Source organism: Sciurus vulgaris (genome assembly GCF_902686455.1).
Source record: "Sciurus vulgaris genome assembly, chromosome: 3".
Lineage (NCBI taxonomy): Eukaryota > Metazoa > Chordata > Mammalia > Rodentia > Sciuridae > Sciurus > Sciurus vulgaris.
Window position 1 is genome coordinate 50,426,674 of NC_136463.1, and position 26,269 is coordinate 50,452,942.

The 26,269-nt window shown below is 39.5% G+C and overlaps 1 protein-coding gene across 5 annotated transcripts in view; it reads right to left on the reverse strand.

The window, feature by feature from the left end:
• The window catches only part of DNAH9 (dynein axonemal heavy chain 9), a 352,397-nt gene that overhangs the window by 266,393 nt on the left and 59,735 nt on the right, over positions 1-26,269 (reverse strand). For 4 of the 5 annotated variants that reach the window (XM_079135287.1, XM_079135285.1, XM_079135284.1 and 1 more), the window contains 5 exons: positions 25,159-25,355; positions 24,641-25,065; positions 12,861-13,083; positions 11,500-11,666; positions 2,927-3,797 (listed from right to left, as the gene is read on the reverse strand). In XM_079135287.1, coding sequence (XP_078991413.1) covers positions 2,927-3,797; positions 11,500-11,666; positions 12,861-13,083; positions 24,641-25,065; positions 25,159-25,355 — 1,883 coding nt within the window. Of the gene's footprint in view, positions 1-2,926; positions 3,798-11,499; positions 11,667-12,860; positions 13,084-24,640; positions 25,066-25,158; positions 25,356-26,269 lie in introns of those variants that run through there. The other variant, XM_079135288.1, reaches the window with a different exon arrangement.

Below are 26,269 nucleotides of genomic sequence, written 5' to 3' on the forward strand. Positions count from 1 at the left end.
TGACATCCTTTCACTTTTCTTTTCTTCATTAAAATTTAGTGTCTGGCTTCACAGAAGATACATAATCAACCAACAAATATATGAAAAAAATCAACATCTCTAGTAGTTAGATAAATGCAAATCAAAACTACTCTAAGATCTCATTTCACTCCAATTAGAATGGTAATTATCAAGAATACAAACAACAATAAATGTTGGCAAGATGTGGGGAAAAGGATAACACTCATACGTTGCTGGTGGGACTACAAATTGGTGCAACCACTCTGGAAAGCAGTATGGAGATTCCTTAGAAAACTTGGAATGGAACCATCATTTGACCCAGCTATCCCACTCCTTGGCCTATACCCAAAGGACTTAAAATCAGCATACTACAGAGATACAGCCACATCAATGTTCATAGCAGCTCAATTCACAGTAACTAAATTGTGGAACCAACCTAGATGCCTTTCAATAGATGAATGGATAAAGAAACTGTGGTACATATACACAATGCAATATCACTCAGCCTTAAAGAAGAATAAAATTCTGGCATTTGCTGGTAAATGGATGGAGTTGGAGAATATTATGCTAAGTGAGATAAGACAATCCCAAGAAACCAGAGGCCCAATGTTTTCTCTGATAAGTAGATGCTGATCCATAATGTGGGGCCAGTGTGGGGCAGGGGGGGCAATAAGGAAAGAATGGAGGAACTTCAAATTGTGTAGAAGGGAATGAGGGGAGGGGAGGGGGAATGGGATAGGAAAGATGGTGGCATGAGACAGACATCATTACCCTATAAACATGCATGATTGTATGAATGGTGTGACTCTACATTGTGTTCAACCAGATAAATAAAAAGTTGTGTTCCATTTGTGTAGAATGAATTGGAATGCATTCTGCTGTTATGTATAACTAAATAGAACGAATAATAAAAATACTTAATGTCTGACTTAAAATAGAAGTTAGTAGTATCTTCTCATCTGCTTCTACACTTTTTGTGGTACTACATGTCATGCAGCCTCTATAATTCTATTGTACATTCATAGAAGAATGAGAGTGACAAAGGCAAATATTGTTTTAGTATGATCTCTAAGATGGTTTAGTTTTGAGCACCCCCTGGAAAGGTCTCAGGGACTCCCCCATCCCACCTCAGGCATAAAAAACATGCTTCCTAAGATAAGTGGATCTATTGTGTTTTCTAGGTTCATGAAAATATTTATATAGCCAAAATAAAACTTTAATTACATGTCATCATCTATCTCCCTCTGGAAACACACAACCTCACAATGTCAGTAAGATGATTGAGAGACTACTATATGCAAATCATTTCATTCCAACATCTGGCACTTAGCAGGAGTGTGTCGTTTTATCATTACAAAACAATAATCATAAAGGTATGTGCTATGTGCATTGCTTTAATGAACTCTCTGAAGTAGGCTCCAGAAATTTTCCTAACTTACAGATGAGGAAACCAAACTTCTCTTAAACTGAGAAGTTTAAGTAATTTTCCCAAGGTCCCACAGCTGAAGATGAGAGAGTTAGGATTCAAACCCAGGACTGCCATTCTTGCCCTCTATGATCCATATCATCTCTCAGGAAGACTTAAAAACTAGAGACTGGGTAAATTATGCTCCCTTAATAAGGTGTTTTGCTCATATTAAAAATGAAACTGTACCAAGTTTACAGTATGGAAAAGATCTAGTATGAATGATTGAATGAAAAGAGCTGAACAGAAAATTGTAATTACACTCAGGGCAATTATGTGAAAATATGTATATACATGAACAGAAGTTGGGAGATATTCATAACGAATGAAAATAGTTACCAGTTGGGGGGAAGATTATGACTTATTTTATTATGTTTTGAAATCACTTCTGTTATATTGTTATTACAAAGAAAATAAATGTATTTTTATGCCTTGTATAAACTTGTGGTACTGTTTAGAAACTAAGTCCTCTAATATTTTTAATCAAAAGTTCTCAAACATCTCCTACCAAAGTCTCCACCTATGTCCTTGTCTGCTTCTAATTAAGTCTGCTCCTCTTCAATCGCTGGCATTTGAGATAAATAAAATCTGGCTTATTCAATAAGGCTTAATTACAGCTGCTATGACAGAATGTCCTGTTATTTTTCACTGCACATGTACAACCTCTAATCTACATTATTACACTAACTGTGCTTTTGTGGGATGTGCTGGAAAACTGCAGTGTTCTGATGGGATGTGCTTTAATTTCTAAACAAGGCCTGGACAAGCAGTTACATTTTAGAATCACACTAATTTGTAAGCAAAGAACCCAAGGTGCTGAAGGGATGCAGAAGATGTTTGGAAAAAAAGAACTGGAGTCCATTGAGGGAGGGGTTAGTTAGCAGCACTTTCATTAGGGCTAATTAGAAGGGGCAAACATGAGAAGAACACATATTTTAGGGAAATCCATTGTTGAAATCCATTGTTGAGTATTTAGCTGAGAGCTGGCATTTAGTGTGTTGGCACAGGCCAGGGGTTTACAGAATGGCTCACTGCTGAGCAGGAACTTGAATTTGTCTGATGGAAAAAAGACTCATTTTTAGTTAGTACCTGCATTTTAATGATCTACAGAGCAGCCCATGAAGAGCTCACCCCAAGCAGTATTAGCTAATGTTTTCCATCTCCTTTCTTGTGTGCATTTAAAAGGAGAGCAAGAGAGAGAGAGAGAAAGAGAGAGAAGACAACACCAATTCTCCTTTCTTTTCTCTATACTTCTAAAGACAAACAGATCAGTGTGCATTTCACCTCCTCTCTTATCCTCTGCTTGAATTTTGGTGGTTGGATGAAGTCAATTTGTGGGAAGAGCCCTTAAGTGAAGCCAAACAAGGAGGCAGAAAAGGAAAGAATCCAGACAATGCAGGACCTGGGTGATCTTCCCTTGAACTGGGCCAGAGAATAGAGTGGGATTTCCTTAGCAGATACCTGGGGCAGCTGAGCGCGGATATCTTCCGATCCAATGAATATACTTTCCAAGTGAGACCATGTGCGCTGCACCTCAAACCAGGTAGAGATGACGGAGTCAGCTGTGGACAGCTTCTTCTGCCAGCCAGACACTTCCTCCAAGAAGAAAGCAACATACTTGGACATCATCAGGTTCTGAAGTTGCACTTGATTGTCCTCCAGAACCTCGATGAGGTCCTCATTGGACTGCAGCAAAGGGACATTGGTCCGTGGGTGGAGTTCATACTGGAATTCCATGCCAGCCCAGGTGGTCTGCAACTCCTTTAAGATCTTCTCCATACCCATCTCCTTGACGGCCTTGTCCACAATGACCTGGACCTCATCCTCAAAGTGGTGCAGCTGGAGCTGCAGGAGGTGTGCGAGGGTGGTGTCCTTGTCCATGGTGAAGGTCATGCCCGTGGCCTGTACCAGCTGCCTCCAGTGCCGCTCCCGGATGGCTGGATTCTGCAGCTCTGCCACAGCCCTTAGGGAGGTCAGGGTGTTCAACACTGTGCTTTCCAGGCCGGTAAATGCATCCCAGGCCCTCATCTCTTTGTCTAGGTTCCGGATGTGCCTGGTGAACCTTTTGCACTCCAAGTCCATGGTTTCCACATTGATATCCTTCCACGCAGTGGTCTCCCAGGCATGGATGCTGGAGATCACCATTCCAATGGTATCCCAGAGCTCCTTCAGCTGGCAGGCCTCCTTTCTGCATTGCTGCAGTTGCTTGTAGTCGGGAACATTGACCTCGAACAAGCTGGCAGACTCAGAAATGGAGGCCATGGTGGATTCCATCTTCTGGATCTCAATGTGCCAGGCATCCAGCATTTGATGAGGATTGATGCTATCAAACCTACAAAACACAATGTGTTTCCTTGGTAAGTACAATACACAGGGTCTGACTCCTAGACTCTCCAAGGTAACACCAGCTGAAATCTTTAAATGCTTAGTATTCTAGGGAAGAGCAGTGACTTTCACCAAATCTTCTAACCTTGGAAAGAAAAGACTTTCAGGAGAGATTGGGGTCCAGGGAGCATTCAAGGGGAACACCAGGTTTTGATCTTGTCTTCACATCTGAAAAGATAACAAAAATATTGCTCTTACATTCCACTTCCCCAAACTTGCACTGTCAGGTGTAGAGGGGAACACCCCCTTATTTAAGTTTCTGTTCTTTATTTAGCTTCTGAAAGACTACTTGACATAAAACAGCATTGTCATGTTCCTGCAGAAGCTGGAAATCCACAGCCCATGCCAGGAAACTAGTGGTGGTCAGTCTTTAAGTGAGAGAACTGACATTTAGAAGTCCAAGACTGAACCACTCCCTCTAGGGCCATGACTCTCAATCTTGGCTGTATAAGGATCTTCTGGAAACTTTAAAAGATCCTTATGCCTAGACGTCTCACCAGACCAGGATCCAGCATGTTTTCCAGCTGCCCTGGTGATTCCAATGTGCCAAGGAGGTGCCTGTGTCCCTGGGGAAGCTCAGTCTGGTAGACTGCATCAGCATCAGATGACAGTGACCCAACTTGGAGAACCACTGTGAGTGGCCATGAAGACTGTGTTCAAAGCCCTCACAGAAGCCCTAAATTGTTATAGTCATTTTCCTTCAATGTGTGCCTCAAACCAGGCTCCACACTATTGTAAGTTCCTCGTCTAAGCTGTCCCTGATCTCTCCCATCTACTAACTTTCACCTTTTTTCTGCTCCCTCCTGCATTCCAGGGAAGCCTATAGAACTGTAGTTCTGCAGTTGACTTGCTATGCACTTTGTCTAGCTTTACAGTTTTAGTTCATGTTTCCTCATCCCTTTTCTCTCCAATGCAGTTGAAGACAGCTCCTGGTCCTTGTAAATGTTAGCACTGTTCCCACATGGGGCATTCATTCCTGATCTAGCTCTTCCTTCAGTCTAAGAATCCTCTATGCCAAGAAGCCCCCTGGACAAAGAACATTTCCTCAGCCAAGGGCACTCATAACTGAAGTGTTCCCCAACCCTCGTATTTCCCCACTCCACATTCCCAACTTCAGGCTTTCTTATTTCTTTATGGGTCAAGGACTAGATATTGGAGATATCGGGACTTAAGGGAGACAATATGTTTTTCTGAAATCAGAAAAGGGCATCCTGAGGCTTATCATCAAAGGAATAGTTGAGAGAAAATGAGTGTTGTGTGTGTTTCTGTGTATGCATGTATGTGTGCATATGTATATGGTCTTTCTTCTTTACTTTTCTTTTTGTGGTACTGGGGGTTGAACCCAAGGACACTCTATCACTAAGCCACATAATCAGACCTGTCTAATTTTTTTTGGGGGGGGGGGCGTGCAGGGTCTTACTAAATTGCTGAGGCTGGCCTTGAACTTGTGATCCTTCTGCCCCAGACTCCTGAGTTGCTGGGATTACAGGTGTGCACCAGCAAGCATGGTGTTTCTTGGTAGGATACGGAGAGGAGGTAGAAAGGAAGAGAATGACAAGTTCTTTTTCTTGAATTGTCCCTTCTTTTAGTAGCCTTTAGAAATATGTGACTTCATAGATGGAAAGTAATCCTAGTTAAAGTCATTTACCAGGTGACATAGTAACTGTTATGTGTACCATTAGATTAGTGTCAGATTAACTTGGATGCACATTATGCTTGATTCCCACCTATCCATCTAAATTGTTTTGGCTCATGGACTGTGGTTGTAGATATACATCATAATAGAATGAAACTGAATATCACTTCTCCGTCAGTGCTATTCCTCAGCTCCCAGGTATTTCAGAGCAGAACACAAGGCTGGAGTTTTCAGAGTTGAAGAGCACCTTCTATCTATGTAGGTGAGAAACTTTCTCCCCTGCAAGGAGCCCCAGATGAAGGACTAGCTGGAAAGAAGGGGAACATCTTCAAAGCAAGTGACCCACCAACCAGGATCACCAAGCGAGAGGATTCTTTTGTCCATTCCTATCAGAGTCTAATTGTTGCTCTATATAGGTTCTACTTTTTATCTTGACTAGAGGCAACTTAGAATGTAAAATCAGACTCTTGATGTTAATACAAGATCTACAAAATTCAGACAAACTCGAGAAGCCCACATCCTGTTTAATTTATTAATGGACTCTGGTCCAGAATAACTTATTAGATATGTCTATTGGAGTATTTGCTGTGTACACAGAAGATAATAAATCTTGCTAACAATTCCTTCCTCATCATGTATGAACATCCTTAAATCAATGTTGGTTCCTTAAATATTTGTAAGAGGTAAGTATTTCTCAAACCTATTTCGAACTTCATCTATATCTTGGCATAATTTTTGTTTATTGTTTCAATTTGTGATTAGTCATTTTCTGTAGTTCAATGTGCATAAAACTTATTTGCCTTAAGTTCTGAAAGGATTTTCTAGACCTGAGGACAGGTTATCAGTCCTCTTATCATTTCAAAACTTTAGGGCAAATTGTCAGAATATTCATATACCTGATTCATGTGCCTAATAAATCCGAAGCAGTTCTCCAAACCTAGGGGGAATGATACCGTTTAAGAACAAGAAAGTGGTAGGAAGGAAAAAGGTGTGCTGAGTCTTTGAAATTGAACTAATAATGCAAAGAGAATTTTAATCCTAAAGAGAAATGCCTGAGAAGTCTGCATGAATAAAACTATAATTAAGAGGAAGGGAAATACAGTACTCATGTGCATGATTGTGGAAGAATGATTGATTTGGGTCACACCCAAATGTGAACTTAGGGAGAGAGAATAAGGGACTTCAGTTGATTTTTTGGGAAGCTAGTCATTGATAAATGTCAATGTCAGGACCATACCTATACAGAAGAGGAAGGCAGGCACACCTCTACATGATCCCCAACAGGTATGTAAAATTCAACCTGTCCCACCCTGAACTTGTGATCCCCAGTCCTTCATATTCTGTGCCTGCCCATCTCAGCAGATAGTGGGGCAGTACCATCTTCTACCTATTTGTCCATACTAGAAGACATGGAACTATTCTATACTCCTCTTCTCCTTCATTGCCCATCCTCAATCAGTTCTGCTGATTCTCTCTCCTAAAACTCTCAATTCCACTTTTCTCTCTCCATTTTCTCTTCCACTGGTTCAGTTCAGGCCTTACCACTTCTCATCTGGGAAGCTGTAGCCTCCTTTCCATTAAGTACCTGGTCTGGAGTCTGTCTTGTTGTGGCTTTTTCATAGCCACAACACAGTAGGATTTATATCATGGATGAATCCCTGATTTATAAAGGTTTGTCTTATGAGCTTTTTGATCTTATGATAATAGAAACAAAATATACACTCAATAGAACCTGTACTTTGAATTGTGAATTTTGATTTTTTCCTGGGCTAGTGATATGCAGGCTGATAGTCTCTCATGATACTAGGTGGCCTTTGTGAGTCACAGGTGCCAGTCAACTCCATGATCATGAGGGGAAAGAGCAAAGACTCTATACCGTGCCATGTTGCTAAGTTATGGTATTCCATTGATGGGGTGCATTAAATACATATTCAATGTGATCTATCTGGACATAATTCCACTGGTTGTCCAGCTGTTTCTGGCATTTTTCAGCCTCTCTCCTTCATATGTGTTATTCTCTTTGCCCAGAATACCCTCACTTGACCTTCCTTTTTTATTCCAAACTGCTCTTACTTGCCATTGGCTTAAGCATCATCTTCTTTCAGGGGTACAAGATGCCTCAGTTAAGATGGTACCCAGTGTATGCATTTCATTATTCATTATTGAAATTATTCATGAGGCAATAAATCTTTGAGATCAGAGAATGCAATTTATCTCAAACTCCCAGCATCCACATCACTTTTTGCTAAGTCCACTGTCAAGACCACAGCTTCATCTATTCTACAGAAGCCTATTCATGTGAATGAGTCAGAATAACTGGAAGAACAGGGTCAAGCTGAACAAATGACTTGACCTAGGATACGGATATGTCCCTGGGAGATTTAAAGACTCTTCCTGCTCTTTTCTCCAGCTTTTGAAGAGACAACAGACACTGCACCAACAGAACCAAAGCCCTTCTTTCCTTATGGTGTCTCCTTCACCAGGTCATTTGGAAGGCCTTGTTTTCTCTAGTGGTCACAGATAGAGGAAAGCTCCCAGTGGGAGGGTATCTTCAGGAAGGCTCTCCCAGCTCTTCACAGAATCTGGTTGCTGACTGAAAACACTAACGGTCTCCATTCACCTGGAGCTCACAGACTAAGAAATCCCTGTATTACCTTGGTCTTGACAAAGAGGGTTGTACATCATGGAGCCATTCTTTACAGTCGGGAAGACTATGCTCAAGGTCAGAAGACCAAAACAAAGTAGGGAAACTGCCAGAAGCATGGAGCATTTCTTTTATTTATGGAGGAGAATTAATCACTGATTTTAAGAGTTGTGGAAAGTCCTTGCGAGTGGGTATGGGAGTTTAACCAATTATTGTGAAGTGTGAGGACTCAACTGAGACTATGCTGGTATAGAGTTAAGAAGCAAAAGAGGAAGTGAAATTTGATTTGGACATGAAAAGGGAACCTCAACCCAAGCAACCTGATAGATGGCAAGGACCTAAGGAGATACTTATTTTCCTTTTCCTTCTCAAGGACAAGGACATCAGAAGCTGGGCCAACCTGTGTAATCTAATCTGGAACAGAAACTTGCATTTACAGAGAGATGCACCAGAGTCTGCAGTTTAAAAATTCATAAATGATCTAAAATTGAAGGAACCCTTACACACCCAGTATGTAAAAGTTCTAAAAACTCTCACATACTGAAGCAAGAAACAAAATACACGAGTTGACACCATTTAAGATTCCCCTTAGCAATAAATCCATGATTCTGCTCCAGTACTGATGGTTTTCTTGACAAGAAGAAAAATACATCAAAATTGCAGAAACGTTTGGTTTCCCACACTGCTGTGAGCATTTCTTTTCAAAGCATTCTCTTCTAAAGATTCATCTGCATGTCAAATTAACAGATGTGAATTTGGAAAACCCAGCTAAGAGTAGCAATATCCTCACAGCCAGCAGATAGGAGTACAAAGAAGAAAAACAAATGCAGCTATTAAATAAAAATAAAATCAAAACCCAACAGCTAATCAATACACACATATATAACAATGAATGAGGGATACCAGGTTCCTAACAGACATACAGTAGCACACCAGGGTTGGTTCCTTTTGGGCAGTCCCAGAAGTCTCTCTGGGAAGATATTTTTCCAAACATTTGTGGAATTTTCTTGAAGATTTTTGAAGGGACAGTTGAAGTAAAGACATTATGTTTATGACTGCTGCCATTGAAGCGTTTGTAGATAACACCAGGTAGCTCAAGAACCCACTTCCCTTACCGGCATTGACTCCGTTCAGTTAGTGTTCAACTTTGAAAATTCTATTGCATGCTCAAAGGACAGTCAAAAGAATAACGTTCAGACTCTGAAAGAATAATCCCCAAATGAATTCTACAAATGTTTTGAGCAACAGACGTTTCTTTGAAATAAGGTTTTGGATCCTAAGGCAATGATTCCAGGACACAGAATACTTTGGAGTTTTATGCCCTGAAATGATTATTTAAAGGGCACCAGTTGCTGTCTTTTAGGGTGGTAGTTCTCAAACTTGGCTGTACATGGAATCACCTGGGGAGCTTCACAAAACACTGATGCACAGGCTCATCCTGGAGAATCTGATTTAGTTGATCTGTAGGACAGTATGGACATTGGGTGTTTTTAAAACTCTCCAGATGATTCTTATGTGCAGCACACTTACTTTCAAGTCATATGTTTAATATATTTTTTAATATATTTTTATTTTATGTTTAGTTCTGTCTGTCCCTGACTCTTAACACTCTCATCTTCTTTACAGCACCAAGAATAATGCTTAGAAGGTGGCAGCTGCTTAGTAAATGTCAGGTGAGTGAATGCTAAGAACAAGCCCTTATTGAGGGTGACAGGGAGAAGGGCATGAAGAGAAACTGATCAATGGGTACCAAGTCGCAGCCGCCTGAAGGGATAAGGGCTGGTGTTCCATCACACAGAGGGGTGGCTTAGTCACAAGTACTGTGTGATACGTCAAAATAGCTAGAAGAGAAGATTCTGAGTCTTCTCATCACCAAGAAATGATAAACGCCTGAGATGATGCAAAGCCTCAGTGTCCCAGGTTGAGCGTTCAACAGAGTATGAATGTCTCAGCACATCACACTATACCCCACTAAAGATAGGTGGTTGCTATCTGTGAATTAAAAATAAATTTACCAAAAAGAATAGGCCCTTACTGAGTGCCAGTTTGGAACACCAGCTATTCTAGTTATCCTAGAACAGAGGGACTTTCCTAGATATGACACTTTGAGTCAGAAAAAACCCAGCATGCCACCAGGGTCGGTCACCACCATGTCAGGCACAATGTTTAATGCTTTCAGAAGGTATCGCTTTCATTCCCAAAAGCAGGTAGATACTATTATTATCTGCATTCTACTGTAGGAAACTGAAACACAGAGGTATTAAGAATCTTACCATAATATAGAAATAAGTAGTAGACCTGAAATTAGGACCCAGAAAGCCAGAGGCTAGATTTCAGTCTCTCTCTCTCTCTCTCTCTCTCTCTCTCTCTCTCTCTCTGATTGGGGATTGAATTCAGGGTGCTCTATCACTAAGCTATATTCTCAGCCCTTTTCATTTTCTATTTTGAGATAGGGTCTCACTAAGTTGCTGAGGATATCCTCAAACTTCTAATCCTCCTGCCTCAGCCTCCTGGGTTGCTGGAAGAACAGGCATGTGCCACTATGCATGGCTTGCTTTACTATTTCTATGGATAAGTAATACTTGGGAAGGTTCTTCACTCCTTACATAGGGCGTTTCTAAATCTGTCTACCCAGTAAGAAACCGTTCTGGAAACCGGAAAACAGGCTGTGCAGCTGGAGTGAAGGAAGGGAACACTCCAGCTGGCATATCAGCAAAGGACCATTCAGAACCTCTTGTTCTCCTGGTTGGAGCCCTTGATGCCGAGCTGTGCACTAGGAGCCTGACAGACTTCTCCATGTGGGCAAGTCACTGAGAAAGGAACCCAGGTGTGTGTGCTGGGTGTGCACATGAGGATGGGGTTCCATCCCATGGTTGCTGTGTTTGTGTGAAGACTTACAATTACAAGTAGAAAGGTGTTGAGAATCACCAATCACAGAGAAAACTTCCCAAAGAAAATCTGCACCTGAATCCTCCTACCCTCAGGCCACCAAAATGCCTTCCAGCATTTTCTAACATTTTTATCTGCCATTTTTTTTAACCAAAAGAACAAAAGTCTATGAGACCTTAGAATGCTAAAGGTTTAGTGAAATCCTAATCATTTTACCATATATAATTCCCTTGCAAACTTGAAGACATAGAAAGTTCAAATTACTTTTTAAAGAAAAAGCATTTATATAATATTTGATCATCTCATGTAGGTCACAATAGGACTCTGACCGTATTAGCACTACATCTTCACCAAAGGGCCTTACGTGGAAGGAAAAACCATTAATTAACCTTCATCTGCTGAAAAATGGCAGTAAGACCATCAATAACTGCATGCAACGTCTACAGAAGAGAAGGCGGCAGGGGCGACTTTTTTCCATACCTGAAGGGGGCTTCCTTGTGGAATCTCTCCCAAAATTGCTGCTGTTCGAGGTCGAAGGCTGTGCACCTCTGGCGGAGGAGGGTCACTTCGTTGGCCTGCAGGGGGGCCACCTGCTGCCTCACAGTAACAGCCAGCTTCTTTATGTTGCTCCATTTCTCAGGCAGCTCCTGCAAAGCAGACCTCAAAGTGGTCAGAACCGCAGCGCTCCCTCCTCCTGCGTGTCCCAAAGCTAGACTTCATCCGGAAGCTCTCACCTGTGCAATGGGATCGAGCATGATGCGATGGTGTCACTCACCCTTCTCTACGTGCCTTCCCTGACTCATGTCCCTGGTGACCTGCTCTCTCCACTATCACCTGCTCCTGACTCTGCACTATCCCTCTGGCCTTTGGCCTCCAACCCTGCAACCTTTGCTCTTTCTTTGCTCTTCAGGAGCGCTCTCTTATTTTCTTTGATGCCCACATATTTCCTCATAGACCATCTCAAAATCACTCAGATCTGCTTGCTTCCTCCAAATCAGAAAGTTGGCTTCTCTCTAATTCTGGGAAAAAAATATCTTCATTCATATTAATCCTCTTCCATATCTCCAGCATTACATTCTTCTGCATTTACTGAGTTTCTAGAATGTGCTAGACATTACATGTACTACACATGATAGTACCAAATGGTGGATGTTGAGCAGTCACCAAACCCTGTTTTTCATTTATTTGGCTCCACCTTGCCCTACTCTAAATCCTAATACTTCTCTTCTTATTGGTGGATTATAATTATGCTTAATTATGTGTGATAGATTCACACATGCACCATGCATATTTAGTCTGCTTCATTCTCCTCTCCCTTTCCTTTCCTTCTCTTGTCTCCTCAAATCCCCTTACTCTAGCTAGTTCTATGAGGTTCCTTTTGTTTTCACTCGCCACATGTGAGACAATACATATGAACCTTGACTTTCTCAGTTTGGCTAATCTCACTAAGCAAACACAATTTCCTTCTTCTTCACAGCTGAATAAAACCCCATTATATATTTACATATTACATTTTATTTATTCATTCATCTGTTGACAGACAACTATGTTGGTTCCCTAACTAAGCTATTGGGAGCTGTGCTGTTCTAAACATGGATATACCTGTATCACTATAGTATGCTGATTTCAATTATTTTGGATAAATACCAAGGAGTAGTATAGTTGGATCAAATGGTGGTTCCATTCCTAGTCTTTTTAGCAACCTCCATACTGATCTCCATGGTGGCTGTACCAATATATGTTCCCACCAATAGTGCGTGTGTGTTCCTCCCCAGCATTCACTATTTATATTCTAAAACTTTCTTCTATTTCTTTAATAAAGAACACACAAACACACTAACCTCCAGTTGCTTAAACACAGCTTCCGGCAACTCTTGTTCATAGGTCTTCAGCAATTCAATGGTTTGCTTGAGGGGCTCAAACATCTCGTCAGTGCTACTCTGCCGTTCTTTAAGTGCCATAAGGTGTCCCATGATCTCAACCAATCCTTGGAAATCTCCTTTCTCGACTTTCTTGAGCAAGCCATTCTCACTACTTTCTATAAATACTTCAAGGTCAGTCAGGCTGATAACACAAGCAAAAACATGAGATGCCAATCTCCTTCCACTCTTAGAAAGGAATACTCTGCCTCCTGTTACGGTTTGGATGGGAGGTGTCCCCCAAAAGCTCATGTGTGAGACAATACAAAAAGGTTTAAAGGAGAAATTACTGGGTTATGAGAACTTTAACCCAATCAGTGAATTAATTCCCTGATAGAATTAACTGAGCGGTAACTGAAGGCAGGTAGGGTGTGGCTGGAGAGGGTGGGTCTTTGGGGGCATGCCCTTGGGGTATATATTTTGTATCTAGCAAGTGGGGTCTCTCTTTGCTTTCTGATCATCATGAGAGCTGCTTTCCTCTGCTACATTCTTCCACCATGATGCTCTGCCTCACCTCAAGTCCTGAGGACTGGAGCCAGCTGTCTTTGGAATGAGACCTCTGAAACTTTGAGTCCCCATATAAACTTTTTCTCCTCTAAAATTGTTTTTGTCAGATCTTTTAGTCACAGCACAGTAAAAGCTAAAACATTTCCCTTAGGATAATAGCTATTGTTAAAGACAGCTTACCAGGTGCCAGGTACTGGCTGGGTAGACCTGTGCCCTGAGGCTAACATGGTGTTCTTCACCAGTGGAAAAACTATGACAGACAAAATCTGAGACCTGTGCTGTAAGAAGGAGCCTCAAAAGACATGGCATCTGAATGTACTGTGTGAACTTGGGAAGGATCCTGCACCGGTAAAAGGTTATTAGTGAGAGAACTGGTGACACTGAAATAGGTCTCTAAGTGAGTTACATCAATATTAACTTCCTGGGTTGTATCATTTTCTATTGCTAGAACAGATGTTAAACAGAAACTCTTTGTACCATTTTTGTAATTTTTTTTGCTAAGTTTGAAATGATTTTAATATGACGAGTCAAAAAATAAGACAGAAATTTAAAATATACATATAAATGCTCTGACCTTTAAAGTCACATACATTTGGATTTGATTTTGACACTTATTAGATAATGTGACCATGGCCAAGTCATTTAACATCTCTAAGCCTCAGTCTCCTCACCCAGATAGAATAAAGGGATGAAAACTAATGACAGAACTGTTTTTTATGGGATGGTCAGTAAGGACCTTTCTACCAGGTAATAGTGAGGTAGAAAAGTAATTAATGTAAAGGAGTGAAGCAAAAAAAAAAAAAAGTTTGCCGAAGAGAACTCTAGACAGAGCGAGTGGCATGAGCAAAGGTACTGGGGCTGGGTTAAATTTGGTTTGTTTGAGGAAAAGGGCAAGAGTCATGGTGGCAGATACATAAAGGTCATAGGAAGAGACCAGAATAAAGGAGATTAATGAAAGTCAGATAATACAGGGCCTCATTTGCTATGGTTAAGAATACTTATTCTAAGTATAAGAATTCTGAGTAGACATGTGATTGATCTAATTTAAATTTTGATAAAGATCTGTAGCTGAGGGACAACAGAGTTTAGCTGGAGGTTGTGTTGCTGGTGATGGCAGCACTGGTAAGTGGAAGCCAGGAGGGACTATTAGGGTTGTCTGGTGACAGTGTTGCCTTTGACCTGGAATGTGGACGTGAGAAGAGGTCTGATTCAAGATAATTTTGTGCATGGAGCCCATGGAGGGACTGGATGAAAGGTATAAGGAAAATGAGAAAAATAAACATTTCCTCCTGGCAGCGTGGTAAATGGTGACATCATTTACAGAGATGAGGAAGAAATGGGAGAGGCTACATTTTTTTTGTGGGAAAAGGAAGAGGAATATGCCTTGAATAACTTATGTTCATGATCTCTAGCAGACACTAGACCCCTAAGGGAGATATTGATTAGGAAGTTACATGTAAGTCTGGAGTTCTGGAGACGTGAGACTTTAAAACATGAACTTGGCAGTTATCAGCACATATACTTTTAGTTTCATACATTGATGTATTCGTTGTTGTAAAGTTGGGATGGAACTTAAGGCCTTTGCAGATGCTTGGCAAGTGCTCTATCACTGAGCTATACCCCAATACTCATAGAGATTTTTCAAGCACTGAAACAAGACTTGTAGATAGAGAAGAAAATTCAGGACTGAGGCTACTGTAATTTTACTATTTTGAGGTTGTGGAGATGAAACGAGCCTAGAAAAGGAGATCAAGAAAGTATAGCCAACCAGGTACAGCGGCGCACACCTGTAATCGTAACTACTCAGGAGGCTGAGGCAGGAGGATCACAAGTTCAAGGCCAGCCTCAATAACTTAGTGAGACTCCACCTCAAGATAAAAAAAAAAATTTTTAAAGGCATAGGTAGTGAGATGTAAGGAAAAGAAGAAAAGAGAGGAATCCATAAGGCTGTAGGAAGAAACTGGAAAAGAGGGAGGATTAGCTGTGCCAAATACTACAGAAAAGTAAAAGTACATGAAAATATGATTACCACTGGATTTCAGCCCCATGAAAAGCAATGGTGATTTTGACAAGAAAAGTTATTCTGGCAAATCATATACAAAAACATATTCAAAAGATAGTACACCATGATCAAGTGGGGTTTATCCCAGGGATGAAAGGTTGGTTCAACAGACAGAAATCAATAAACATAATTCATCACATCAATAGACTTAAAGATAAGAATCATATGATCATCTCAGTAGATCCAGAAAAAGCATTTGACAAAATACAGCACCACTTCATGTTCAAAACACTAGAAAAAACAGGGATAGAAGGAACATACCTCAACTTTGTAAAAGCTATTTATGCTAAGCCCAAGGCCCATATCATTCTGAATGGAGAAAAACTGAAACCATTCCCTCTAAAAACTGAAACAGACAGGGATGCCCTCTTTCACCACTTCTATTCAACATAGTCCTTGGAACTCTAGCCAGAATTAGACAGAAGAAAGAAATTAAAGGGATATAAATAGGAAAAGAAGAACTCAAACTATCACCATTCTCAACAACATGATTCTATATACAGAGAATCCAAAATATTCCACCAAAAAAAATGAGAACTAATAAATGAATTCAGCAAAGTAGCAGGATATAAAACCAACACCTATAAATCTAATATATTTCTATACATCAGTGATGAATCCTCTGAAAAATTAGGAAAACTAAATCATTCACAATAACCTCAAAAAAAAAATACTTGGAAATGAATCTAACAAAAGAGGTGAAAGATCTTTACAACAAAAATTACAGAACACTAAAGAAATAAATTAAAGAAGATCTCATAAGATGGAAAGATCTCCTATGTTCTTGGATAGGCAGAATTAATATTTCAAAATGGCCATACTACAAAAAGCATTATACAGATTTAATGCAATTCCAACATCTTTTCTCATAGAAATAGAGAAGCAATCATGAAATTTATTTGGAAATTAGAGACCCAGAATAGCCACAGCAATCCTTAGTGAGAAGAGTGAAGCAGGAGGCATCACAACACTAGACCTTAAGCTATACAACAGAACTATGGTAACAAAAACAGCATGGTATTAGCACCAAAGTAGACAGGTAGACCAAAGGTACAGAATAGAAGACACAGAGACAAACCCACATAAATACAGTTATCTCATACTAAACATTTTTAATAATCAAAGAAACTTTATTTTTATAATACACTTCAGACCAAGAAAGAATGAAAGAGTTCCATCCATAGATCCTTATTAACAAAACAAAATGGATATACTTCATATACTTCAGTATCAGGTCTGTATAACGAGCATATTAACTATATTAATACCGATAAATATGTTGTTAAATCTAAAAAGTGCCAGGCTTGGTGGTAGAGCACTCATCTAGCATGCACAAGGTCCTGGGTTTGATCCCAGCATTGAAAAAAAAAGAAATCAGGTAAATATTATAAATAATATTATATAAAGAATATTATATAGTAGAGAAGCAATCATGAAATTTATTTGGAAATTATATAAATAATATATAAATACATATATAAATATTTTAAATAATATGTAATTTTAGGAATTTCAATAAATAATAAAAAGCTATCTAAACTACTAGGTATGCAATAATCTAACTTGATGAATGAACAACAGAGATGAAACTATTCTTGTTTTGTATTTTTGAGGAGAGATACATTGATTCTTTTTAAAATGCTTATTAAAATAGCTGTGGGAACCACTAGAATGGTAGAACTACATAGTATGACATTCAAACTCCCAGAGTGAAAAATGGAATAAGAAAAAGGAAAAGAAAACATTTAAGAATTCAACCTAAAAGTAGAGAAGGAGAAAAAAGAAAAAAAAGAATAGATAGCACATATTAAAAGGGTAGAATTAAATCCAATATAGTACAGTAAATGTTAATGAAGCAAACCTTCCAGTTAAAGGATAAATATTGTTAACTTGGATAAAGAATTCAGTTCTACATTGATTATAAAAATCTCTCAATGTAATTGTACAACAAGGTTCAAAGTCAAAGGATAATAGAAACAAACCAGGAAAAGAACACACAAAGGAAAATTGGTTTAATGTATTAACTGCATTAATACAAGACAAAACGGACTTTACCAAAAGAAATGTAGTTAGTGACAAGGAAGATCTTTTAATGTCTGGTTAAATGGTTCAGTTTTCAAGGAAGATATAAAAAGTCAAACCTCTCTATGCCCACATAACATAAACATGAAATATATGAAAGAGAAAGGGATGGATTACAAGGAGAAATTAACAGCCCATCATTTAAACAATTATCTTGGTAATTGATAAATTAAGCAGATTTAAAAGGTCAGATTTGAATTGAACAATTAACAAGCTTGATGAAATAGGCATCAATGGAAATTACAATAACTATAAAATCACACTCTTCTCTAATGTGTACAGAACATTTATAAAAGCTGACTACACTGCAATGTACAAATTAAACCACCACAAATTTCAGAAGTCTATTATTACATTCTCTGACCACAATGCAATTAAGTTAGAAATTAAAAACAGAAATATAACTTCAAAAACCCTATGTTTGGAAATTTGGGAAGATCTAAAACCATTGCAATGAATATTTCAAATATTTAGTACTATATAAAAATGAAAATATTGCATATTACAACTTGTGAGATGTAAGTAACATTGCATATGGAAGGAAATTTAAAACTTCAAATGCTATATGCTACCATTCGAAAAGGCAGAAGACTCAAAATCAAGCAAATCATCTATCTGAAGTTAGTCAAATAATAGAAAATAAATCTGGAGGAAGAAGGAAAATTAAATAATAAACAAAAAGTAATAAATTATTGAAATCAAAATCAAACTATAGTAAATAGAATCAAAAGTTTATAAGATAGTTCTTTGTAAATCTTTGGCAAGACTAATCAAGAAAGGAAGCTAAAAAGCACAAAATAAAAATGAATAGAAATGAAAAGGGGCATACCATCGACTTTACAGAGATTAAACAGTTAAGAGGATATTATAAATTTTACAATAATAATTTGATGACATACATGAAATAGATGCACTTCTAGAAAACATGACTTACTAAAAGTAACTTACTAAGGAACTTAAAATTACTAAGGAAGAAGAAATCTTAATATCCTTATAACCACTGCAGAAATTGTAGCTTACAATCCTCCCACAAAGAAAATCACAAGCCCGGATGCCTCTATAAAAGATTTAAATCAAATTTTCAAGGATCAAAAATTCCAATATTATACCAGCTCTTCCAGAGAATAAACAGGAAGGACTAATTCCTAACTTATTTTATGAAAGCAAAGCCATGAAACACAAATTAGACCAAGATAGTATTAAAGAGGAAAACTGAAGGCCAGGCTTCATCACAAACACAGGTACAGCAGTGCTCTGCAATATATTTGCAAACAAAATCAACCACTGGATATATTGTAAAAGATAAAATTTCGTGTTTGGTTTATCTCAGTAACGCTAGGTTAGTTTAATATTGGAAATCAAATACTGATGTTCACCACTTTAAACATTTTGAGGAAATAAACAGAATTATCTTAAAGGACTTAGAAAAAGCACTTGATAAAATTTTTCACCCACTTATGCTAAATGCTCTTAACAAATTAGGAATAGAAGGAGACTTCTTTAATCAGATAATCTACAAAAAAAAAAAAAAAACAAAAAACAAAAAAAAACTCATGGCAAATGTTACACTCAGTAGTAAAAAGTTGAAAATAACTCCTCTCAGGTCAGGGATAAGACAGGGTGTCTATTATCACTACTTCTATTAACCATTATAAGGGCAGTCCTAGCCAGTGCAATAAGATAAGAAATGTATTATAAAGCAACAAGACTGAGGAGGAAGAAATAAAACAGAAACCTGTCTGTGACAATATGAACACAGTAAACCCAAAGATTATATACAATTATTAGTAATAATATTCTGTTAATTTAGCAGGGTGGCTTGATGCAAAATCAAATACAAAAATCAATTCCATTTCCATAGAAAATTTGGGGAACATCATGCTAAGTGAAATAAGCCAGATTCAGCAAATCAGGAGCTGAATGGTTTCTCTCATACACAGAGACTTGATCAAAAATAAATGGAAAAAGAGAACAAGGGGAATCCCATGAAAATAGAAGGGAGATCAGAAGAGCAGAGGAAGGGGATTGAGAGGGAGGGAGTAGGGAGTGGAAAAGAGGAATGGCGGAATGAAATTCACCAAATTATGCTATGTACGTATGTGAATAAACCATGGTGAATTTCACCTTTAAATACACCTATAAATCACTAACTAAAAAAGCTATAAATAAATATAAGGAAGACCAGGAGAAGAGAGGAAGGAGAAGATGGGGAGGGAGATGGGGAGGGAAAAGGGAAGTACTAGGGACTTCATGGAGCAAATTATATTCCACGCTTGTATGATGATGTCGGTATGAACCCCACTATTATGTATAACTATAATGCACTAATAAAAACATTTTATACTAGAATACAAAAATAAAACACTGAGGAATAAATCTTAGCAAAGATATTCAAATTATTTTTAAAGTAACAATTACAAAATTTCACTGATGGACAGTGTAAAGGACATTAAGTGGGAAAGTAGTGTGTTCTTGAACAGGAATACTCAACACTAGGAAGACAGTGATTCTCCTCAAATTGATCTATAGTCAGTGCAAATGCAAACAAACTCTCCATAGCCTTTTTCTCTCACATACTGATGAGTTGTATTGAAAAGCAATGGCCAAGAATTGCCCAGACATTCTTCATGAAAATGAACGAGGCTGGGACTTGCCTAGAGATATAGTGATTAGGATTTCGTCATATTCATGCAGCAATAAGACAAGGGACTACTCAATGTGAAAAAGAATGTTCGGAAACTTTAAAAGAAAATACAGCAGAGTTCCATTAGGATCTTGGAGCAATAGGGAATTTATTTAACAAGACAAAAGAATAACAACCTAAGGGGAAACATGGACACATTTGGTTGCATTGACATTAAGAATTATTCATCAAAATACAATCATTCCCCAGTAACCATGGTGAATTGGTTCTAGGACCTCTGTGGATACCAAAATCCACACTGAAGTCCCTTATATAAAATGAAATAGCATTTGTATATACCCTATGCAAAACCTCCCATATTCTTTAAAACATCTCTAGATTATTATAATTACCTAACATAATGTATATGCTATGTGAACAGTTGTTATACTGTATTACTTAGGGGAAAAAGACAACAAAAATGCCTGTATACGTTCAGTACAGATGCAATTTTTTCAAATGTATTTCTGATCCATAGTTGGTTGAATCCACAGATACAGACCCCATGCATAAAAGGGCCATCTAAACCACAAATGGAGAGAGAAGACAGGCCACAGAATGAGAGACTGCATATGTATGTAAATACATATATATGTATATATATATGTATTATATAATTTAAATGTTACATATGTATGTACATATATAATGCATATATTTATATTCACTTTCTCCATATTCCTTTCTCCTTTTAAACATGACAGATATGACAATGTGTTCACATACTATTGAGAATGTACAAAGGAAAGAATTGATACTGTTGGAGTTGGGGATATTTAAGATGCATTATTAGTCCATTTTCTATGGACCGGGTACTTTATAAAAGAGAGAGGTTTATTTGGCTCATGATTTTGGTGACTAAAGTGGGTCCAAAGAGCATGATGTTGACCTACTTGCAAGAGCTCTCTAGCTATACCACAACAGGGAAAAAGATGTACGGGATAAGCCACATGCAGAAGGAGCCAATTATACGTGCCGTTGCTGTCATGAGTGTTAGTGCACTTCATGAGACCAGCATTAATCCCTTCAAGGTGATGCTCCCAAGACCCAATACCTCTCACTAGGTCCCACATCTTAAAGATTCCACCTTCTCAACACAGCCACCCTGGGGAAAATGTTTCCAGTATACAAACATTTGGGGAACATGCTCAAACAATGTTTGAACTATACCAAGGAGGTAAATCCTTGAGTAGGTAAAAGAGATTGGACTTCTAAAAGCAAAGACAGCTTATTCTCTGTCACAAGTGAGGAAGATGGGTGTAGGGCTTCAAATGCATGTAGGTTGGTAGACTTAGTGAAAAGCTGAATTAGATCTCTCACGATTTCTTCTATTTTCTCAGTAAAATGAGAAGCAAGGTCAAAAAGCAGAGAGGATGATTAGAATTTGAAGAGAGCAAGGAATGAGGAATCTGGAAGAGTTAGGAAACTTGTAAGAAAATGCAGAGGACTTTTTAAATTTTTTAAATTGATTCTTTTTAGTTATATGTAACATTAGGATATATTTTGACATAATCACAAAAGCATGGGATATAATTTGCTCTATTTCAGTCCCCAGCACTTCCCCCTCTCTCCTCTGCTCATTTCCCTCTACCCTACTGATCTTCTGCAATTTATTTACACTTTTTAAAAATTAGTGTTTTGTGGATATACTTGATGTTGGAATTCACCATGCTATATCCATGTAGGTTCGTGTGAAAGTTCAGTCAAAATCATCCATTGCTCTTCACTTTTCCCATCACAAAAGTCCTTCTTGAAATGGATGTTCATAAATGTAATGTGATAAATGTTCATAAATGAAATTATAGTCAGGAGAATAGTTTGTTTTTGTTTGATGAAGATGAACTGCTTAGGAGCAGATGTGGAGCACTTGAGTTTCAACAGTCGGGGGTTTGCAAAGTGGGAATGGAAGGGAATGGTGTGCTAGTGTGATAGACATGGGGAAGAAGGAGGAGTCAAGAGACTGAAACTCCTGATGGGACTGAAGAATTCTGTATGGCTGCTGTCAAGCAAGTGAGGTGGGAAGATACCAGGTGTGGTCAGAGAATGGAATTCTTCCACCTAAGCTTTTGAAGGGAGAATAATTTCTTCCCCATCTTTCCCTCCCCTGACCGAGAACACAACACATGAGAAGGTAGTAGTCACATGGCAGAGGGAAGGGGCCCTGAAGTGGAGTCAACTAAGGGGCAGGTGTAATGGAGAATCTATGCAGATGGGTCCCCAAGGTCAATTGTTAGGCAGAAGGGTGGGAAAGGAACGTGTGCTGCATGGGAAGATCTGCAATGACTAGGAAGAATGACTGAGAGTTCAGTGGATGACTGAAGTAAGCACAAGTGGTAGTTAGTACTGTCTGATAGAAGTCGCTTCAGAGGAGCTGGTGGTTTTGAGGGAGAATGGTGGTGAACTGATCTGCCCACCTGTAGACTTAGAGGTAAGAGGGAGATGTAGGAAAAAAGTCAGCCTCCCTTCCAGAGTGTTCATGGGAAAGCAGTATCTTTACAGGAGAGCCAGGTGTCAGGTACAGGAAAAAAGTTTTGAAGGTAGACAAAGAAATCAGTGGGTGTTTGCTGAAGGGGATTGCAAAGGATCCCATGAAAGGCACAGGGTGGGCTCCTGAGGGTGGGAGTGGAAGCTGACCAGGCTTTACCTGGTCTGGGGACATGGTAGCTGCTATCACTGTGCTTGGCATCCACTCTCTGCTTTTTGACCTGTTCACATCTGGGCCTTAAACACCCTGGATGGACTGCTCCTTGCAAGCATAGCCAATCCCTTGAGAAAGTCATGCATGACCAAAAGCTTATCTTTCATAGGCAAACAGACCAATCCAGAGCCCAGCCACCTCCTGCATTGGGCTCTCATACTCTGGGCTATTTTGCCTTTGACCTAATCCCTCCAGGGCCAGGTATGAGAAAACAAGGGGTAGCTCCTGTACTGCGAGCCCACTGAAATTTCTCACTCACCAATCCTAAACCTGCATACTCTGCCTTACCCATTCCTTTCCAAGGAAACCATAATAAAGACTACTGCCCACATTTCCTTCTCTTTCTGCCTCCTTACATGGGTGCTTTCCCATGTGGCCCTGCATTCTTCTTAGAACTGTAAAGAATGAATGCTATTTCTGATGGCAGCCATCTCCTGGTCTGTTGGCCTCACCATACCTAAATAATAACAAAATCTATGTTCTAAAACATGCCCATGTTCTTGGATTACCAGACCTACTGATGGAGGAATACAAAGCAGCTATACCCCAAAACAGGGCTTCATCTGGGGTACCTGTCACTGCTCTGACACCCACGAGCACTCTCTCAGCTTGCCTCTAAGTTCCTTGGTGAGCAAAAGCTCTCACAAATGTGGAAAACTGCTTCTGTTTCTTAAGGGATACCTGGGGAGCCTTGTTCAAAGCATCTCCCCAGTGTTGGGTTTTCTAAAGTAGTGGGACACCGCCCTTGCAAAGTCCCTTGGAGTTTATTTTTACATAGATAAATCCTCAGCTTTGCCATTTCCTTTCTGGGCTTAGCTCCCAATTGTGAAGCAGAGAAGGTATACAGTATCAAAAAAGACCAGCACCAAACCGAGGAGAGGGGTCATTTGGCTTCTTTATATGTCATCTGACATTCCAAAGGGTGATCACTGAACAGAGGAGCTGTGCCTGCCCACTAGGAGTCAGGGTGGAGATATGGGTAGAGATTCTGACCATGACAGATCTCTGGGGACAAGGTGAGGTAGTCAATGAACTGCTGACCAACTTGATTATTCATTCAGTTGATGATCTCTGGATTAGAGAGCACAGTGCTAGACTGGGTAGTCTAGGTCTGGGGAAACAGATAGAATCTCAGACTCACTCTGGTAGCTAGAAAGCACAGATAGGAGCATGGGGTTCTAGTGACTTCCATGTTGCACAGCTGGATCATCAAAGGCAACAAGTAATTGATAGAAATAAAATCTAAGAGGTCCATTAGGCCCCCTCTGCTTCCCAGGCTTAAAGAGATTTCACAGTCAGAGTTGTGAAGGGAGGCTGGATCTGCAATTATTATCTCTAAACATTATTTACCACTTACTGGGTGCCATTCCCCTGCTGGGCAGCAAGTGGAAAATGAAACAGAGGTCTTAGCTGGTGAGCAAAGCAAAGCACAGGACTGAGGTTACCATGGCGTCCAAAAGACTGGAATCTGGGCTGGGGATATAGCTCAGGTCATAGAGTGCTTGCCTGTCAAGCACAAGGCCCTGGGTTCAATCCCCAGGACTGCAAAAAAAAAAAAAAAATCTCTAACCAGCTGTTTTAATTTTTAATCTAACCAATGAATCCATGGGGAAAAATACAAATACAATTAAAAGCCATGGTACTACAGGCAACCTGGGACGCTGTGTTACCTGTTAGTGACATAGTCAACGAGGTGTTGCTTGAACATGAGGCTCCATCTCTTAATTATATTCAGCAGAGATGCCTTAAAAGGTCGCACATCAATTTTCATCCAGCTGTCAAACACCTTGACGGGCTCCAGTCTGCATACCTCTTCATAGAGCTTTTCATAGGAGTCAATTTGCACTTTGAACTGTTGGAGGAGGGGTGGATTCTCAGGGATGCCATCTTCTGCATGGGCTTCAATCTCCTCAGGTGAGAGGACATGACCATACAACAGAAATTGACCCAGAATTTCCTTTCGGTCCTCAATGTAGAGATAGGAATACTGAACAAAGGTGTTTCGATAGCCACAGCAGAGGGTCATCATGCTCTGGACCCTCTCCATGAGTGTGTTCCGCATGCTTGCCAAATCAGCCATGCCCTCCAGATCAACCTGCGGGAACAAGATAAGAGCAGGCATGATATATCAATGCTTGGTAGGAAGCTCCAGATGTGGTTGGTGGGCAGATGGGTGCAGACACAGTACCTGATAGTGAGGAGAGCCATTTTGTGGGGAAAGTCGTGGCACCAGGGATGATATCCCAAAAATGCTGGTGACAAGACTCTCAACAATGTCATAGAAGCCCCCCTTCACTCCAGATTCCAGTGAGGGATAGAAAACTAAGTCTGGGATAGCGAGACTAAGTTGAACTTCAAATATTGGGGTGAGTCCTGCCTTACATTCTGAAAAGCAAAGACACAAACCAACAAAACAATGATGAATGGAAAAGATGTCAAAGTAGAATAACAATTTAAAACACACAAAGCATTTCTTTAGAGTATAGAAAAATGGAAATATAATTTTTCCAGAAAAGTGAGGGGGAAGGACTTGCAGTGTTTCTCAATGGGGGAACCAATGACACTTTGGAATAAACCAATGCTCTCCTGGGCATTGCAGGATTTTTCTCTGTTTCTTCATAAAGCACATCCAGTGATTGACCAACCCAATACTCTCACTCTCTTCCACACTCTCAGGTGCCGCCTGGGGTCACTGGGGCCTCTCCTTGAGAAGAGGTTGCTTTTCAAAGCTGTTTTTTGAAGAAGCCCATTTCTTCACTGGCAGTCATTAGATGAATGGGGCATGCCTGTGGATGGTTGCACAGGCATGAAAAACAAAGAGAAGTTACCATCCTGCCTCCCTTCTATCTCCTTTTCTAAAAACAAGGAACTTATTTTAATTCTGTAGTCCCAGAGTGATAAAAATTTTAAAAACAGTATAAATAATTCACAAATTTCTGATTACTTGCTAGGCCAACTTGCCTTGCTAAATTTATATCAGAGTACAAGATGGAACACAACATTCCAAGTCAAAGATAAATGCTTACACTTTTATCAATAACCATTTATTTTCATATATGTTTTTGATTGTAGAAATAGAAGCTTGTTATGTGTTGGGTACTGTGGGTGGAAGAGACTACCCACTGAAACCCAATGTCCTCTTACTCCCTAGAGACAGAGCTGTACCTGGGCATGAGACCAAATTTCCCAGCTCTACCTGCAGTGGGGGTGGCAATGTGCTTCCTCACCAGTGGAATATGGGAAGCAGCAATGGGGCTACCTTTGGACTGAGACAGTCCAGGACAGTGTGTGAATCTTCT